The sequence below is a fragment of the Vombatus ursinus genome, unplaced genomic scaffold (assembly GCF_900497805.2).
Source record: "Vombatus ursinus unplaced genomic scaffold, bare-nosed wombat genome assembly UNPS02014909.1, whole genome shotgun sequence".
In the NCBI taxonomy this organism is placed as follows: domain Eukaryota; kingdom Metazoa; phylum Chordata; class Mammalia; order Diprotodontia; family Vombatidae; genus Vombatus; species Vombatus ursinus.
The window spans coordinates 1447760-1466460 of NW_020954687.1; the positions used below are offsets into that span (position 1 = coordinate 1447760).

General features: G+C 47.7%; 2 protein-coding genes across 2 annotated transcripts in view; one reads left to right on the top strand and one right to left on the bottom strand.

Moving 5' to 3' along the window:
* LMOD1 (leiomodin 1) overlaps positions 1-3183 on the top strand; it is a 64763-nt gene extending 61580 nt beyond the window's left edge. Inside the window, exon 3 of the mRNA XM_027843484.1 lies at positions 1673-3183. Coding sequence (XP_027699285.1) covers positions 1673-1699 — 27 coding nt within the window. The 3' untranslated portion in view covers positions 1700-3183. The remainder of the gene's footprint in view (positions 1-1672) is intronic.
* A 9175-nt stretch (positions 3184-12358) lies between these two features.
* Positions 12359-16213, bottom strand: SHISA4 (shisa family member 4). The gene is made up of 5 exons (XM_027843374.1): positions 16000-16213; positions 15401-15572; positions 14392-14525; positions 13153-13320; positions 12359-12935 (listed from the first exon to the last, which is right to left on the bottom strand). Exons 1-5 carry the CDS (start codon positions 16073-16075, stop codon positions 12889-12891), a joined length of 597 nt encoding a protein of 198 aa, XP_027699175.1. The 5' UTR covers positions 16076-16213; the 3' UTR covers positions 12359-12888.
* Between the last annotated feature and the right edge of the window lie 2488 nt (positions 16214-18701).

Genomic DNA, 18701 nt, shown 5'->3' on the forward strand with positions numbered 1-18701 from the left:
AAAAAGGTTCCCCTTGCTTTAGCATATATTGAATGTTAACAATGTCATATAGCTGACTATTGTGAGAATAAGCAGGTTGTCTTGGAGGAAATTCATGCCACCCTCTGCATTCTACCTATCCTTAGAGGTCCAGCTCAAATGCCATCTTTTCCATGAAGACTTCCCTAATCACCTACTCCCAAGGATCTCATCTTGAAATTTAGTTGTGCCTCCCCTTGTACGCTTATGTATTACAGTTATTGTGTGTTCTAGAGGTCCTCCTAATCCAGGGTTCTCAACATTTTTTAGTTCAAGAACCCCTTTCACAATCTGAGGAAGTCTATGGACTGCCCCTCAGAATGTTTTTAAATGAATGAAATAAAATACATAGGACTACAAAAGAAGTCAGTTCTATCATAACAGTTCTCTCTATGTATGTGTGTACATATGCATATATGTGTGTATGCACACACATGTATATGAGTATGGGTTGCAGAACCCATGTGCAAATTCAATAAGCACTTACCACAAACCCTTCCTACCTGCAAAGCACTATGCCATATGTTGGTGATACAAAGAAAAACAACAGTCCCTGCTCTCAGAGCTCATAATCTACTGGGGAGATACAATGTGTAGTAGATACATGAGTAAGTACCAAGAAGATACAAAGTATCATTGGAAGGGTTATCAGAAAAGGCCTCTCACAAGAGCTGGCACCGGCAAGAGCCTGGAAGGAAGCTGAGAATTCTGTGAGGCAGAGACGAGGAGGGAATGAATATAGGCCCATAAGCTCCAGAAAAGTAAGGATCGTATCTTTGCTAAACTTTGTATTTTCTCTACTATCTGGAATAGGAGGGAGCAGCCTGGTACAGTAGGTAAGGTCTGGACATAGTGGACCTGGGTTCAAATCCCACCTCCAATGTGACCCTAGGCAAGTGCCTTATCTCCCTGGGCCTCAGTTTCCTTATGTCTAAAATGAAGGATTTGGACTCAGTTGGTGTCTACATTATGATCTTACCACGTCTAGTGCTCTGCACCCCACAGGTGCCCAATGAATATTTCCTTAATCGAATCCTAGAAACCATCCCCAGGGCTTCTCTCAGACACAGAATACTGAATTATATGACTATAGGACTGACCCAGTGTCAAATTTCTGGAGTCATTATTTACACAGAGTATAGAAAAAAGAGAGGATTCACTTAAATTATTTTAAAACATGGCATTTTAATGATTTGGGGAAGCAGGAGTAATACTCCTGCTCTCTTCTTTAACTCCCTAATAACTTCTGTATATTATTAGGTCCTTTGACCCTCACCACAGCCCTGTGAGGCAGGTAGTACAGGTGTTATCATCTCCATTTTGTAGAAGTGGAAACTGAGGCTCAGAGGTAAAGTGATTTGCTACATGGTTGATTAATGACAGAGCCAGGATTTTTAACCCAGACACCTACTCAGTTCTTTCTTGAGGGAAGGAGGATTCAGTTTAGACACCAAAAAAGTTTTTCTGCTAGCGAGGACTGCCAAATGTGGAAACAGCTGTTTCCTTTCTTTCTTTTCCCTTAGGAATCTGAGTCAGAGTTACATATATGTTGTTCCATGATGCTTGGAGGCAGGAGATACATGAGTTGACTGTAGGAAGCTCCGGATTGAGAGTCCTTCAGTAACACTGTGTTTTTGCTTTTCCCTCCATGTAGGTGGAAGTGCCCAAACTGCTTCAGTAGGACAAGGGGCCTGGGGACACTGTCTGCCCATCCCACAACTGTGCTCAGACCAAGCCTCCCAGAATGATGCAGACCTCCCCCAACTTCAGCTTCCTGCTGTGGAGGGACCTACTCTGTGAAGGGAGTCCCAGGAGAGAGGCCAAGGACCCTGGAGTCCAGGCCATATTCGAGGAAAGACACCTCCTTTAACCTCACCTTTCTTTTCTTGTCTTTGAGATGCTCCAAGGATTATTTTCACTTGGAATAGAGGGTTATGGACTACAAGAGCCCACCTAGTGTGCCACTCAGAAGGTGGAACTGTTCCTGGGTGCCATGCTCCCAGCTAGCCATGGAAGACCTGTGGCTAGAGAAATGCCCAGCAAGGACCACATGACTCTTCTCCCTTTCCTCCCAACACCTGCTGCTCCTGTGGCTGGGATTCGGCTCTCCGAGGAGCCCAGGAGGCATAGTTGATGGGGTTGGTGGGTCTCTGAATGTGGTACTGCCAGGAGAAGGGAGATGTCTTGGTATGGAAGGTTAGAGGTGAACAGAAGGCAAAAAGGAATCATATTTGTTTGGCCTGCACATAATTGGGAGAAATTTGGGGTTTTTCAGAAAGAGAGAAGAGTGAGATAGGAAGCCACCCCCAAATCCTTGGATCCAAAAAGAAGGCAGCATGCTGCCCCCAGTGCTTCTGGAATGTGCCCGGGTTAATTGAAAAGGAAGTTGTGGGAAGAGCAGTGTTCTGGATTAACTCTTCAGGGTTGTAATGGAGGGGAAAGGGAGGGGGGTTGGCTGCTGGGCAAGAATGAGAGAGGGGCACACCCAGAATGACAGTTGGTCATACCAGATACCAACAGACATTTCCCTCACATCTACCAGTTACTGTATAGAATAGTTGCGTACCTGTTTTTTCCATAAGATTTTGATAATATATACAAACCTTTAGCTGCCTAAGATTGTATTTGCTGCAGAGGTTCCAGTCATTGCACTTAGAGGTGACTGAATGCACCTTGCCCTTACACCTCCTCTTTCCCCTGAGGACCTTGGAAAGAAGTGCCTTAACTGTGCACTTCATCTAACCCTCCTGCACTGCACACAGCTAATATTTGAACCTGCCTCAGAAGATTGGGGCAGGGGGAAGGGGAGAGGGAGGAGAAAGCTGGCTGAGAGAGCCCACAGTGGCATCTGAAAGTTTCCTAGGCCAGGGGTAGAACCCACCCATGTTCTACTATAAAACTGAGGCCCTTTGTAAATGCAATTCAATTTAACAACATTTATTAACTTCCTGAGAGACAGTGAGGTATAGTGGATAAAGAAGTGAGTTTATCTTAGAGTCATGCTGGCTATATGACCCTGGGCAAAGCTCCTAACCTCTCAGTGTGCTCTAAACGTTGCAGAGAAAGGGCCAACCTGCACTGGTAAATGGAGTTCCTTCTTCAGGTGTTTCCTATGCCAATAAAACCACAGGCCCACTCTCCATCCCTGTTGGGAAGTACCTATTATATCTTTGTCGGTTTGCCAGTCCATCAGCTGTCAGTGGTTGGAGCCATGGATGGTGGGAGTACTAGCAGGAAGGGTCAGAGGAGAACCTTTCAGGGAACCAAATAGTCCCCACTGGCCTGTGCACTTAACACCCAGAAACATCACAACTTTTGGTATACTCACCATAGGCAAAGGGATAGAGGTGGAAGGCATTGATAGGAGTTAGTTCTCGGACAATTGGAAGAGGCACAGAGGAGAACAGGGCTCCCCAAGATGCCTATATTAGGCATTTTCAGAGAGAGACACATTCCATTTCTCTGCCTAACCATGGGCCCTGGGCCAATTTCCTACAGAGGCCACAAGGCAGCATAGGAAATGACCTCTGGGCAGGGAAAGGAGTTAGGGTGACCATTGAAGAGATAGAGCTCTGTAGGAAGGAGCAGCCTTTGTCCTCCCCACATAGTCTTCTTCCCTACCCAATATGAATAGCTGTTCTCCTAATCAGGGACCCAGCAGTCCTACCCAGCCCTTGTCTGATTTGTGCCTAGTAAGATAACCCTCTAGTCTAGATAGACCTTTAGATTATCTAGTTTAGATATTTTTAAAGACTCTTTGGGCAACCTTTGGCATCATACAAACCAACCCTAATGAAATGACTATCCTTAGTTCACTCAATCAATCAAAAAACATTTATTAAGCACCTACTATGTTCCAGGCCAGGCAGCTAGGAGGTAAAATGGATAGAGCACTGGGCTTGGATTCAGGAAGACTCATCTTCCTGAGTTCAAATCCAGCCTCAGATACTAGCTGTGTGACCCTGGGCAAGTCACTTAACCTTGTTTGCCTCAGTTTCCTCATCTGTAAAAAATGAGCTGGAGAAGGAAATGGCAAACCACACCAGTATCTTTACCAAGAAAACCCCAAAATGGAGTCACAAAGAGTTGGACATGACTGAAATGACTGAACACCAATGTACCAGGCACTGTGCTAAGAGCCAGGGATTCAAAAAGAGACTCATGCTGTTATCTGTCAGGAAGCTATCAGATCCCCTTCTAGGGTGCTCCTGCTACATTGGCAAGGGACATTCCCTGCTGCCTGCCTTGGAGTGTCGACCGGGATACCTGATCACCAGGTCTGATAATCCCACACAGTGGGGTCCAAAGATTCCCCCAAAGGCATGGTAGTTGACAGCCCTTTACCCCCTCAGATCTAACGCTACTTCTAAAACTAGGAGATTGGGCAGTGATTGAAGGAGGCAGGAGACAGGACAGAAAGAGGTAGCTCTTAGCCATCTAATAAGGGGAGATGAGATGAGTCTCTAATGCATACAATTGGCTCAACTCAATTAACTTCAACAGAATAAAGACATGGAACTGCCCTACTCTGATCTTTGCTCACCCACCTCAGGTGGCAGATGCCCTCTTCTGACCTTTCTTTTTCATTCAGTGGTGTCCCATGTTCATTTCAACGTGACTTCACCTGAATAAAAATATTACTGTGGGAAAGGATATGATGAGTAGGAGAGGGAAGGAGCAGGTGATGTTCTTTGACTCAGACCCCCAATCCTGACCCTAAGGATTTCTCTACTCCCAGGGACCATTCAGTCAAAAAGCATTTATTTATTTATTTATTATTTATTAAGCACTTAAGATGTGGCCAGCATTGTTCTAAGCATCGTTCATAAGCACAAAGATAAAAGGAAACAGTCCCTACCCTCAAGGAGCTTACGTTCTAACAGAGGAGACAACAGATGAATGGCTAGGTACATGGAAGAGAGAGAGAGAGGCGCCTAATCTCATACATCCCTCAGCCGCTGTTTTCAACCCTCTTCTTTCCACATTAACGCTGGGGAGGATGAGAGACCAAAGTTGCAGAATTCTAGCTCCCTCTAGAGCCCAGATGTATCCATGACCTGCCATGGGCTTGGGCCACGGGGCCCAATTGTTTGCTGCTCAGCTTATATGAAGAGTCTACAAAGGACTCTTCACAGGCATTCCCCTCCCGTCATGGGACCCTTCCTGAGGCCAAGATATTACTGACATTCCTGAGGCATAAAACATTAAGGTGATGCAAGGAGGAGGGTAAGAGGTCCATTCTTCTAGGGGCTCAGCATCTCATCACTCCCATTCCCTTGCTCCATAATTAATAAGTCACATTCTTTTAGGTTTACAAAGTGTTCTTTCTTCTCATCAGACCCCTCTGAGGTGCATAAATCAAGAATTGTTATCTCCATTTTACAGGTGAGAAAACTGAAGTCCAAAGAAACCACATGATCTGCTCAGGGTCACATAGCCTGTTAGTGTCCAAGCCTTACTCCACATCCTGCCTCAGTTTCCCTCCCCAAGTCTCTGACATCTAAGTTCCTCTGACTTTGCGCCATCATTATCTGTCCATCTGTCATTCACCCATGAGGGCTCCAGCCCCACCTCTGCCTGTATCAGCCAGTACTCTGATCTCTCACCATCCACTATTCTTTTCTCAGAATCTGCAGTCCTGCAGAGACCTTTTGGACATCTCAATCTGGACATCCTGGAGATATTTCAAGTTTCTACATCAAATTCAACAAAATTACCTTATTAGACTCATTATCTTATCTGTCAAACCCGTCCTTCTTCTGTGTTTCCCTACTGCTGTCTTGGGCACTGCCATCCTTCCAGCCACCCAGGTTCACAACTTTAAAGTAGTCCTGGCTTCTTCATTTTCACTCACTCCACACATCCAGTCCGTGGCCCAATCTTTTCTTTTCTTATCTCTCCTTTCTATGTGGCTCCATTCACATGGCCATCATCCTAGTTCAGACCATCAGCATGTGGTGATGGAGAAGACTTCTGAGAGTTCCTTGGACAGCAAGGAGACAGCAAATTACTCAATACTAACACACTCAAAGAAATTAACCCAGGCTGTTTACTGGAAGGTCAAATATCGAAGCTGAAGCTTAAATAACTTAGCCACATGAGAAGACTAGACTCATTGGAGATAATGCTGATGTTAGGAAAGATTGAAGTCAAAAGGAAAAAGGGATGGCAGAGGATGAGATGGATTGATAGTTTCACGGAAACAATGAACATGAACTTGGACAGACTTAGAAAGATGTTGTTTGTCCCAAATTTTTTTTTTGTTTTTTGTTTTTTGGGGTTTTTTTTGTTTTTGTTTTTTTGGCTAGGCAATGGGGTTAAGTAACTTGCCTAAGGTCACACAGCTAGTAAGTGTCAAGTGTCTGAGGCCGGATTTGAACTCAGGTCCTCCTGACTCCAGGGCCAGTGCTCTATCCACTTCGACACCTAGCTGCCCTCTTGTCCCTAGTTCTTGATGAGGACGGTGACATCTGGAAGATGATGCCATGACTTGCAAGTGAATTGCATTTAAGTGAGAGAGAGCTGTGCAAAGTCACCAGCCTCACTTTCTCCTCTGGAGCCATCTGAGTCCAGTGGCCAGATATGGATCAGGACAACTGGAGGGACACCCCTCCCCCCACCTTAGAGAGGTAGTGGAAGATAGAAATACCTGACCTGGCCTGCTATTGGTCCAGGGGGTTATGAAGAGTCAGACATGACTGATTCACAACAAAATTGCAATAACCTTATAACTGATCTCCTTGCTTCAAGTTGGCCCACTCCAGACCTTCTTCCACAAAGGCCGAAAAGTGGTTTTCCTAATTTTCCTAGACCATGTCACCCCTCCTCCCAGTCGTTAAACTTCAGAGGTTTCCCATTACCTTCAGAATCAAATATAAAGCCTTCAGTTTGGCATTTAAAGTTCATAATTTGACCCTTTCCTGCTGCTCCAATCTTCTCCAACTCAGTTTCTCTGGTTTCTTTCAAGTCCCAGCTCAAACCCACCTTCTTCAGGAAACTTTTTCTGGCACTCCCCACCCCTCTAGTGCAGGCACCTCCCTCTCTGAGATTACTTTCATCTTCTGTGCATGTATCTTGTATTTACCTAGTCTTTACACCCTCTCCTTAAGACTTCCCTTTTAGAATGTGAGTTCCTTAAGGGGCAGGGACAGTTTTTTGTCTCCCTCAAGCTTAGCGCAACAAGTGGTATATAGAAAGCGCTTAATAAATGCTTGTTGACTGAATGAATGAATGTTGAGTCCGGAGTTGGTGGAGTTCAGACTCCTCTTCTTGAGAAAGAGTAGAAGAAACTTGCCCGCGAGCCTCCAGCGCGCTAGCGGCCAATCTCTCCAAATGCCAGTTCTTCTCGCCATCACCTTTCTCCAAGGAGGGATCGGTCTTTCTCTAGTCAATGCCGGCGGGAGCTTGCACCGGTTCATCTGTCGGTCGGTTAGTAGACTTCCTTCTCCAGGTTCAGAAGAACTAACTCATCATCCCTCCTCCACCAACACCCCCCCCACCCCATTTCATTCCTGGTCCACGCCCCGTCCCCAACCCTCCTCTCCTCCAGCCAGCCTAGTCCCCCCACCCACCCAAGTCCCTGCTTCTCTTTCACTTTTCGGGGTGTCTTACGGTGTCCTTTCCTCCGGGTCCCCACGCCTCGCCCCAGGGGCATCTGCCTCACGCCCCCCCCCAGCCTCCCTGCTTTCCTGACCCATGGTTTGGAGCCTCCGCGGGCTTTTCCCACCCCCCTCCAGGCTCCCAGTCGCCCGAGTAGGGGGAGGCCACGCTGAGCACCAAGGGGGCTCCCCGGCAGTGACCTGGGGCCCGCGCGCACCTGTCCGTCGGGCCGGGATGGCGAGCAGCTGAGTTAGGGGCCTGCTGTAGCACTAGCCCAACTTCACGGTTTAGGAGATCGAGGGCATGGTGCTCAAATACTAGGCATTGTTGTTTGCTGTCTCAGCCACCCAAGTGAACGCTTACGAGAAGCAAAAGATCTGGACCAACCAGATCAACGCGGCCGGGCTCACGACGCACGACTAGGCGCTGGCACCGCCGAGCCCACGACCAGATCGGGCGGCATCGCCAGGAGCACTGCGGACCCTCGGAGCCCACCCCCAAATCCCGACAGCCCCGGCTGCAAGTGCGTGCTGGACTCGGGACAGCCGGCCGGGGACGCTGGCTCCGGGAAGTGGAGTGCTTTCGAGGGCTCGCTCTCTCTGGCGCCGCCTGCCCAACTTCAGCACCTATATCCCTGCCCCAGGCTCGCGCTCTCTCCCCCAACCCATCCGCTGGGCACTTTAGCAAGTATAGGAACCAAGGGGCAGCTAGGTGGCGCAGTGGATAGAGCACAGGCCCTGAAGTCAGGAAGAGCTGAGTTCAAATGCGGCCTCACACCAAACACTTGACACTTACTAGCTGTGTGACCCTGGGCAAGTCACTTAACCCCAATTGCCTAAAAAAAAAAAGTATAGGTACCATTTCAATCGCACTTTCAGGTTCAGATTGAAAGCCCTTTTCTTGAAACAACTTTGCAAGGCAGGAACTGAGAGCATTGTCAGTCCCATTTGAAAATAGGGAAATAATGGATAGAGCACCAGCCCTGGAGTCAGGACCACTCAATTCAAATCCGGCCTCAGACACTTGAGCTGTGTGACCCTGGGCAAGTCATTTAAACCCAATTGCTTCGCCAAAAAAAAAAATAATAATAATAATAATAGCGAAATGGGACCCAAAGCAGCTTGTGAAATGACTTGCCCAGAGTCACACAGCTGGTATGAAAACGTTCCCTGACTCCCACTCCAGGGCATGTTCCAGCTTTACCTATATCACCTGTGCCAGCTTCCCCAGTCCGAAGCACCAGGATTCTGTCTCTCTCTTTCCTTTTCATGTTCTCTGTTCTCCCTTATATCTCCCCTTCTATGTCCCCTCTTCTGTGCCCATTCCTTTCTTCCTAATCTCAGTTCCCTTTTCTTACCTATCCAATGTCTCCCCATTCCTTCTCCTTTTCCTATTTCATTGCCTGTGGAGTCAGAAGGTCCTCATTCAAGTCCTTCCTGTGATACTAACTGTATGACTTGAAACAAGTCCTGTGACTCAGCTTCCTTATTTGTAAATTGAGTCTAGTTGGACTTGTTCAATCGTTTTTTTTCAATCCTATCTGACTCTTTTGTGACTTCATTTGGGGTTTTCTTGGCCAAGATACTGGAGTGGTTTGCCATTTCCTTTTCCAGCTCATTTGAGGATGAGGATGAGGAAACTGAAGAAAACAGGGTTAAGTGACTTGCCCAGGGTCACACAGCTAGTCAGTGTCTGAGATCATATTTGCTCCGAGGACTGGGCATGATATCCACTGCACCACCTAGGGGCCTTTATAGTTCCTTCCAACTTTGATCTATGATCCATCCCATGCTCTTCTTTTCCTTCTGGCCCTAATCTTCCCTTTCTCCTCCACTATGCATTGCCATTCCTAGTGCTCCTACTGCTTTGGTACCAATCAAGCCCAGGATCTTTTCATAACAGCCAAAAGTAAATATCTGCTTCTCCTCCCCCACCCTCACCCATCCTTCCCCCAGCCCATGCTATCTATTTCTGTAGAGTAAACTGCCCCATGATTCTGCCTGTGCCTCTCATCTCCTTTTCTGAGGATTAGACTACTTAATATACTAGACCTTCAATAGGGCTTCATCTGCTGAAGGCTGCTGGATCTACCCAGTGGCTACCCATCCCTGTAAGGTGGCAGGCTCTGAGGGGGCATCTGGGTACACAGGAATTGTGGGTGAGGAATCCATGCTGCTTACCCTTCTTGGCTGAAGGTTTAAACCTTAAGAAACTACCCAGTCTCACTCCAACCCTCATCTTACAAAGGATGAAGCTGAAATTCAGGGAAGGTAAGTGATTTGCCCACGGTCACACAGGTTACAGTATGTGGCAGACTGGGAGCTGGACTTTTTTTCAGTTACACAGTGATTCATTCATTTATCCAAGGGGCTCTTACTTTTGGCACTACACACATGGGCCCACCTGGCTACCCAAATTACCTTGTATTTCTATATGTGTGTACATGTTGTCTCTGCCCACAGTATGTAAGCTCTTTGAGGGCAGAAATGGTTTCATTTTTGTTTTCATATTCCCAGTACTCACCTAGCACAGTGCCTGGCATATAGTAGGTGCCTAATAAATGCACCTGCCTGATTGATTGAACCCAAGTTCTCTGACTACAAATTCAGCAGTCTCACTACTACACCATGCTGGGAAATATTTCTACACAAATGAGTGGCATTCACTAGGACCCTTCTCCCTCTGCTTACAGCCTTATGGGAGGCCAGCTTTGAGATATGTTGCTGGAGTTCTATTGTTTTCAGTAAACAGTCTCAGGCTATTGACTCAAGAATATTGGATGCCACTTTACATTGTACATAAGATGTATGTGATCTTGAGCCATCTAAGGTCAAGCCTGGCCCATCAGAGGTCCCACCAGTACCCATCTCACATCACCTTACCTCTCTGAGAAAGATAGCTGCAGAGTTGTGGGGATAGCTCCATACCCACTACTGATGGGTAGGAACCCCTCAACAACAGGCAGGCTTGAGGACTGTTTGGGAGGTCTGAGGGTTTCTTGAGAAGGGTTTCTGAGGCAGGGGAGACTATACAGGGGGCCTCACCCTCACAATGGGCAGAACCTTGGCCCCACCTTGCTTTGCTGAGGAGTGACTGGCACAAGCCCAGGAACACTTGTCTGAAGAACTGAGAGCCCTCTGCAGGGAGTGTGCAGAGTTAATGAGACACTGTTTCAGTGCTAGGAGGGCTAGCAGCAGCCCTGGGTGCTGTGGCTAGTCCCTTGGCACTGACCTGGGACCTCTACCTCCAGCAAAGCCAGCCTCTCATTTCACTTGCACCTCACTGAAAGACTTGAGACAGTGGTGGAGGGGCCTGAGGCAGAGGGGATGTTAAAGGGGGAAAGAAGATCTAGCAGAGAATGAAGCAGAATACAGAGTTGGAGGATGGAAGCTGGAAGCAAGGGGCTAAGGGATGAGGCCATGAGGATGGTAGGCCAAAGGAGAAGGAACCAGTTATTGAGTGACATTGGTTAGCCAGATTATGAAAGATTCTTGGAAGTGTGTAGAGAACAGATGAGATTGGGGGAGGGCTGGGAGAGACTAGAGTGGTGATTTTTTTTCCCACTTGAATAAAAAGAATCTCAGGCCCAAGCCCTCCCCTACCCTACTCCAGCAGTGTGACTTGTGGCCCTGTTGAGGAAGAGCCTGTTTTGCACTCCTAGAAAAGTTTCTGGGGACTGTATGGACACAGGATCCTCTCTGCCATTTCCAATGAATCTTGGAGCTGGAAAGGGACCTTAAGAGATACATCCTGAACTCATTTTACTGAGGAAACTGAAGACCAGAGGATGTGAAATGACTGAGCTAAAGTCACATAGCAAGTTAGAGACAGCCAAGAATTGGCTGGTAACACATCTCCATCTGAGAACACATTGAGTACTTGAGAATGGGGCCCAAGATGGTGTTTAGGCAGCTGCCCAAGGTAAGAGAGAACTGCTTACCAGATTTCTAGCATATTCCTTCTGTTTAGGGGCCCAAAAGCTGAGCCCCCCTATCTTCCTAGAGAAAGATGCATCCATGGACCAGTTGGCAAGGCTAAGGGAAGGAGGACACTGGCAGCAGCAAAGAATGGAGTCTTAGGGACAGACAAATGGGAGCCATGACACCTTGGTGGAAGGACTGGGAGCTTCTTAAGACCCAGGGCAGCAAGAAGAAATAGTATCCATTCTCACCTTCTCTGATACTCTGGTTTCTACTTCTGGGTTCTGAGTTTCTTTTGCCAACTTGGGTTCCTCACAGCACCCACCACCATATCATTCCAGGAAAATTATAAGCAAACCTGAGAAAATCTTGGGCGTCTCCCCCTTCTGCTCCTCCTACCTCAAGTGAGTCATCCCTATAACTACAGAGCAACCTTCCTACACATCCAATAGCAGCAGTAGCAGCCTCATCTCCATAACCCAGGGAACAACCAGAGTGGTTTTATGCCCTTGTCTGGCATAGCAAAGCCCTAGTTGTACCTCTGTTGACAACCACAGCTGGATGTGGTGCCAGGATGCCCAACAGATTTTATACCAACCTTCGAGGTCAGAATATTACCGGTGTCTCTACCCTGGTGTCCCTGCCCCTCCCTTGGCAGGAGATAAACCTGTCCCCTGGGAATGTGAGGGGACCCAAGTCAGGAAAACCGGAAGAAGTAGGTACAACTATCCACACTGGGTGGACAGTGGGGGACAGACTTGGGTTATGTCTTTGCTAACCAAGGATATGCTCAAAGATATTGAAGGTAGGACTTAGACGTGTTACATATTTACAGGTTTAATCTGTGTGGATAGCCCTGGTTTACAGGGCAGTAGTGGGAGGGAAGGGAGAAAAATGAGGAGTAAAAGGATGATTGGTGACTGAGATCTGGCCCTCTTCCGCCTTCACCACCACCCAGATGGGCAGAGGTGTGACGGGGGACACAGCAGCAGAGGTGGGTGAGCAACAGGCCTACTGAAGGTGGCACTACTTACCAGGGCATAGAGTGTACCCTCACCCACCATGCTTTCCTTCTTAACACCTCATATCTTTCCCCCTACATTAAAAAGAATCCCACCAACTTTCTTACCCCAAAGTCCCTTCCCAGTGAGGTGTCCCATGACTGTTCCATGTCTCCAGGGAGCCCATCCCAAAACAAAGTATCTGTCCTGCTTGGTCTGAAGCTCAATGTGCATGGATAGATCCTTCTGCATGATCCTCTCCCACCAGTAGAGCAAGGTGGAGAAATCAGGGTGTGCCTCCGAACAAGTGATGCCTAGAGGGAAGGCTGCAAAAATACGAGACTGGTTCCTCAGGCCCCAGGGTAAGTGGATTGTGATGGCATGTAGGGAGGAGGAGCTGAAAAGAAAAAGGAACTGAATTAGTGACATGGACAACTCCCCTTGGCAGGCTGGGGGAAGGAAATGACAGAGGCTAAGCCAGGTTGGAACGTGGATGGGGCGCTCAGAAGCACGTGAGAAGGGAACTCATAACTGGGAAATCAAACTCAGGGTTTAAGGTGGGAAGATGTCCAAGCTGAGTTGGGAGCATTCTACTGGAAGACAACATTTCTTACCTGCAGGATTGTAGACTGGGGGACCAGCTGGGTACATAGGATACTGAGGGGCAGGACCACTGGGCGGGTACACAAAGCCTGGCTGGGGGGGTGCAGGGCCAGCTTTGGGGTCCTGAGGATACGGATACACTGGCTGGATGGGAATGCCCGCCATCGGGATCTCTTGAACTAGGGCAACAAAGGATAGACTTTAGACTTGGCATAGAGTGAGCACAGAATAAATACTTGTTAACTGAATGAGTATGACTATAAGAAGGGAGGGGAATTTTGATCCCCTACATTTATTGGGGACAAAGATAAGGGCCAGGGAGGAAGAGGGATTTGCCCAGGGTGGGATCAAGACCCTTCCCTACTTCAAATGGACCTAGGGCAGCACCTTAGTGATATTCCTGCCCCACTCTAGCTGGGCAGGCTGCAGGATGCATACCCCACCCCCTGCTTTTCCTCCTTCCTAGCCCCTCTGCTTCTAGAGACATGGGGCAGGGAGTGGTGGGTAGGCCCCAGACACTCACTGCTGCAGATCAGTTTACAGAGCAGATACCTCCCCCCCCTCTCCCCAGTCAGGGAGGGCACAATTCCTAGAGGGGGCTCAGATTTCAGAGTCCTCAGTCCTTGAGAACAAGCCACCTGGGGAATACCAGCTGGGACAGGGAGAGCAAAAGCTCACACTTGGAATCCTAAACTCTAGAACAGCTGCCCAAGGGCTAAGTCCCCCAGGCCTTGCCACCACCACTCACAGTGACTCCCACACATCTCCAAAGTGTCATATATCCCACCTGCCAAGGTGAGAGTATCACCATGGGCAGCGTGGTATAAGTGGATAGAGTAGAAATGGTATAGATAGCTATAGCTTTGGAATCAGGAAGACCTGAGTTCAAATCCTGCCTCAGATACTTAACTAGCTGAGTGACCTGAGTTTCCTCACTTGTACAATGAGGTGCTTGGACCAGATGACCTCTAAGGTCTCTCTGAGTTCTAACTATGATCCTATGACATCTGCTACTCTGCTATTCTCACACATTCTAATAGCATGACATCCAATCTACTGCCCTGGATAGATCACCTAACATTCACACGCTCTATTACATATATAACTTTCAAATATGCAGTAAGGTGTCTATCCCACAGTAAAGCTACCAGTGATTCCAAACCTTGGTACACACACATTCATGCCCAAATCAGCCCACCTTGCATCCCACCATGCCTACGTGGGTTCCTGGCACCCCCACCAGTAAATACCTTCTAAGGGACTCCGAAGCTGCTGGCGTCGGCGGTACAGGTAACAGCAGGAGCAGAGGAAGCAGCAGATGGTGGTGACTACCACGGCAATGAACAGGATCACAGCAGAGGCAATACCCGCGATAGTCTTGGGGCTATGAGCACAGTAAGGCCCTGTCAACCTCCAGCCCATGTAGAATGGAGCCAGGACACCTGGGTCTCCAACTAGATGGATACTATCCTGGTTTGTCATTGTAGCCATTGAGACTATAGGTTCCAGCATACTGTGCTTGGTTCTAGCCAGGACTTGAGTTCTTGGGGGGAGGGAGTGGGGGAGGAAGAGCTGGGGTCAAGAAAAGAAGGGACCTATTCTGTGGCTCTTCCCTAGGGACAGGAGCCTAGTTTCCCTACCATGGTGAGCCAGCAGATATCTAGATGACTGAATATGGGGCATCCTGGGACTTGTAGTTTTGCAGAGTTAGTTTTCTAGCTATACTCTCCTTGGTGTACCATGGCTCTTGGGAGCTGATGAGAGACTTGAGGAAGAGAGTGTGCACGGTACAACCCCAACTCTTTCATTTATTTGCTGCATCTCCTTCATACTAGCACTAGCTTAGAGGACAGAGCATAGTCTGAGTTCTATTGCTAACTTAGCTCTCTTGGGAATCTTATTGGACAGGGAAAAAAACAACCAATAAGGCTCTAGGAGAGGAGATTGGGGGCCCATACCAGGCCAAGCCCCAGGCTCTATAGTATGCAGCACTGACTCCTTCTATGAAACGCAGGAGTCCAGAGTTTCATTCCCAGACACTGACCATTTAGCTGTGATTACCAAGTTAGCCTCCAGAGCTTCAGATATGGATGTGGAATTAGAGAGGAAGAAGCAAAAGGATGGCAGGAGGAAGAGCGAGGAAGAAGAGTCAATAGGGACAGGGCCATTGGGGGGAAAAGAGATGGAAGAGGAGGAAGAAGGACCAGAGAGGAAAGACTAAGGGAGGAGGCTGGGAGGAAAAGGGCTGGGAGCTCACACCTAAAGGCCAGACAGTGCTTCTGCTGCCGTTCAGTGATGAGCTTGGACAAATCTCTGCAGCAGAAACGGTGGTAGCAGGTCCCACAGCAGAAAGAGGCGAATTCACAGTCAAACCCAGGATGCCACGAGCCGTTCCCATCCAGATACCACAGGCAGTCCTCATCTGCCAACACTACGAACACGGTAGGCACCCAGTGGGCATCATGCTTGCCCCTCTTCCAGCCTACTCCCTCTAACTGTTTGCGGATACCAGTCCCCACTGGACTCCTGGCAGCCACGAAACTCCCCAGCCCCATCCCCCTTGCAGCTACTGCCAATGAGATCTCACTCCTTGGCATCTGACCCCATGCCCACTTTCCAGGCATCAAATCTGGGGTCCGATTGCCAGCGCTCCGGTCTCATCACCCTTTCCCTCTACCGGGAAATCCAGTTACCACCTCCTCTCTCAGGGCCCATAATACTCCAGGGTCTTTTCCATAGCCCTTTGTCTTTCCCTCCCTCAGGAGCTCCCTCTGGGTCCTATGTCCCCCTTCCCCCACCCCATCACTGTCTTCCTTCCCCACCCTAAGCCTGCCCGTTCCAACCCCCCACCCCCTTACCCAGAGGAACCAACAGGATGAACAGTATTCCGGCTAGCTGCTGCGCTGGGGCCCAGGTCAGCCCCGGAGGCGACATAACTGGGGGCAAGGACAGGGGCAAGGGCAGCACTGGGGTTGCCAGGGGGGAGGAGGCAGAAGGAAAGAACTGGGAAAAGAGGAAGACGGCCCAGCAGGAGCCGGAGCCGCTGAAGCTGCGGTAGGGCTGGGACCACGGCGGGCGGGCAGGCGGGCGGACGGCAGCTCCGGCTCCTGCTCCCGCCCCCTCTAGGGGTGGGACTAAGGAGGCAGTCTAGCCTGGGTAACCCTGCCCCTGCCGGCTTGGTGCTGCCGACCCCTGCCGGCTTGGTGCTGCCGACCCCTGCAAATGGCCACTCACCAGGGGCCCCCATTTAGCGTTTTCCCACCTTCGGCCCTGGCACTGCGCATCCTCTACATAATATAGACCATTCCTGAATCTAGTTGGGCGACCCTGCTCCTTATGCTTTCTATGCCGTTCATCCAGGGGATTTCAGCGGTGCCCACCCCTGGTCCTTCCTCACCTGGTCATGGGAATCAAGGAAAGCGCCAGAACCCCCAGTCCTGGGGCCATCTCAGAATGTTCGGGCTGATGTGCCAACCTTCATGAAAGTAATGAGTGGCTGAGGCTGCCCTGGTTACTGAGTGTCCAGCATGGGGAGGGGCCTAAAGGGAAGTGGAAAGAAGGGGCTGGGGGATGGTCCCCCTTTACAGAGCCTGAGAACACAGACTGCCATTGAGAGGCTGCTCAGAGCCGCATTGTGTCTCCCTGCCCTCACAGGGCCCTGCTGCTTGGCCAGCTGTGTTGGCTTGCTAAGGCAGGGCCCTACCCCCATCCCTGTGCCCACAGAGTTGATACACTGCTGCGGCTTGCCTTAGAGTTAGTTGGTAATTTTTTGGACAATGGGAACACCGGCACTTTTAAGATACATTATTTCTTTAAAATACATCTTTTTCGATGTCTTCAATAATAGGAATTATAATCACAGCTTATGTTTACATAGTACTTTAATGTTCTCAAAGCATTTACCCCACCAGGTTGTTGTGAGGATCAAATGAAATAATATATATAAAGTACTTTGCAAATCTTAGAAATGCTGGATCCTTATAGTCATTGACTGTTGTGTCTTGCATACCTAACCTATTCCACTGATCCACCACTCTCTTTCTTAGCCAGTACCAAGTAGTTTTGATGATGGGAAAGCTGGAAAATAGTATGGCAGAAACTGGACATAGATCAACATCTTACACCATATACCAAGATAAAGTCAAAATGGGTACACGATTTAGATATAAAAACTGATATTATAAACAAACTAGGAGAGCAAGGAATAGTTTACCTTTCAGATCTATGGAGAAGGGAAGAATCTGTGACCAAACAAGAGATAAAGAACATTATGAAATACAAAATGGATAATTTTGATTACATTAAATTGAAAAGTTTTTCCACAAACAAAGCCAAAGCATCCAAGATTAGGAGGGAAGCAGAACACTGGGAAAGAATTTTTACAACCAGTGTCTCTGATAAAGGCTTCATTTCTAAAATATGTAGAAAACTGAGTCAAATTTATAAGAATACAAGTCATTCCCCAATTGATAAATGGTCAAAGGACAAGAACAGGCAGTTTTCAGAAGAAGAAATTAAAGCTATCTATAGTCAAGTGAAAAAAATGTTCTAAATCACTATTGATTAGAGCAATGCAAATTAAAACAACTCTGAGGTACCATATCACACCGAACAGATTGGCCAACATGACAAAACAGGAAAATAATAAATGTTGGAGAAGATGTGGGAAAATCAGAACACTAAGGCATAGTTGGTGGAGTTGTGAACTGATCCAACCATTCTGGAGAGCAATTTGGAAGTATGCCTCAAGGGCTATAAAATTGTGCATACCCTTTGACCCAGTAATACCACTTCTAGGTCTGTATCCCAAAAAACTCATAAAGATGGGAAAAGGACCCACATGTACAAAAATATTTATAGCAGCTCTTATTGCAGTGGCAAAGAATTGGAAATTGAGGGGATGCCCATCAATTGGGGAACAGCTGAACGAATTGTAGTATATGAATGTAAGAAATGATGAGCAGATGGACTTCAGAAAAACCTGGAAAGATTTATATGAACTGATGCTGAGTGAAATGAGCAGAACCAGGAGAACATTGCACACAGTAACAGCCACACTGTGCGATGACTGACTTTGATAGACTTAGCTCTTCATAGCAACATCAGCATCCAAGACATATCCAAAAGTCTCATGATGGAAAATGCTATCCACACCTAGAAAAAGAACTATGGAATCTGAATGCAGATGGAAGCATACTATTTGCTCTCCTTTTCCTTTGTTGTTTCGTTTTATTACTTCATTCTTGAGGTTCCTCCCATTAGTTCTAATTGTTCTTTACATCATGACTAATGGGAAAATATGCTTAATATGAATGTATAAGTAGAGCCTATATCAGATTGCAGGCCATCTTAGGGAGAGTGGGAAAGGGAGAAGGGAAAATTTAAAACTCAAAATCTTATGGAAGTAAATGTTGAAAACTAAAAATAAATAAATTATCTAAAAAAAATTAAAAAAAAAAAGAAAGTGATCTCTTCCCACCCCTAGTTTGTTATAGCTCCCAATTCTTTTGTTCTTAACATATCCTGGAGCTAGCTTGGTGTGGTTGATAGAGTGTTGGAG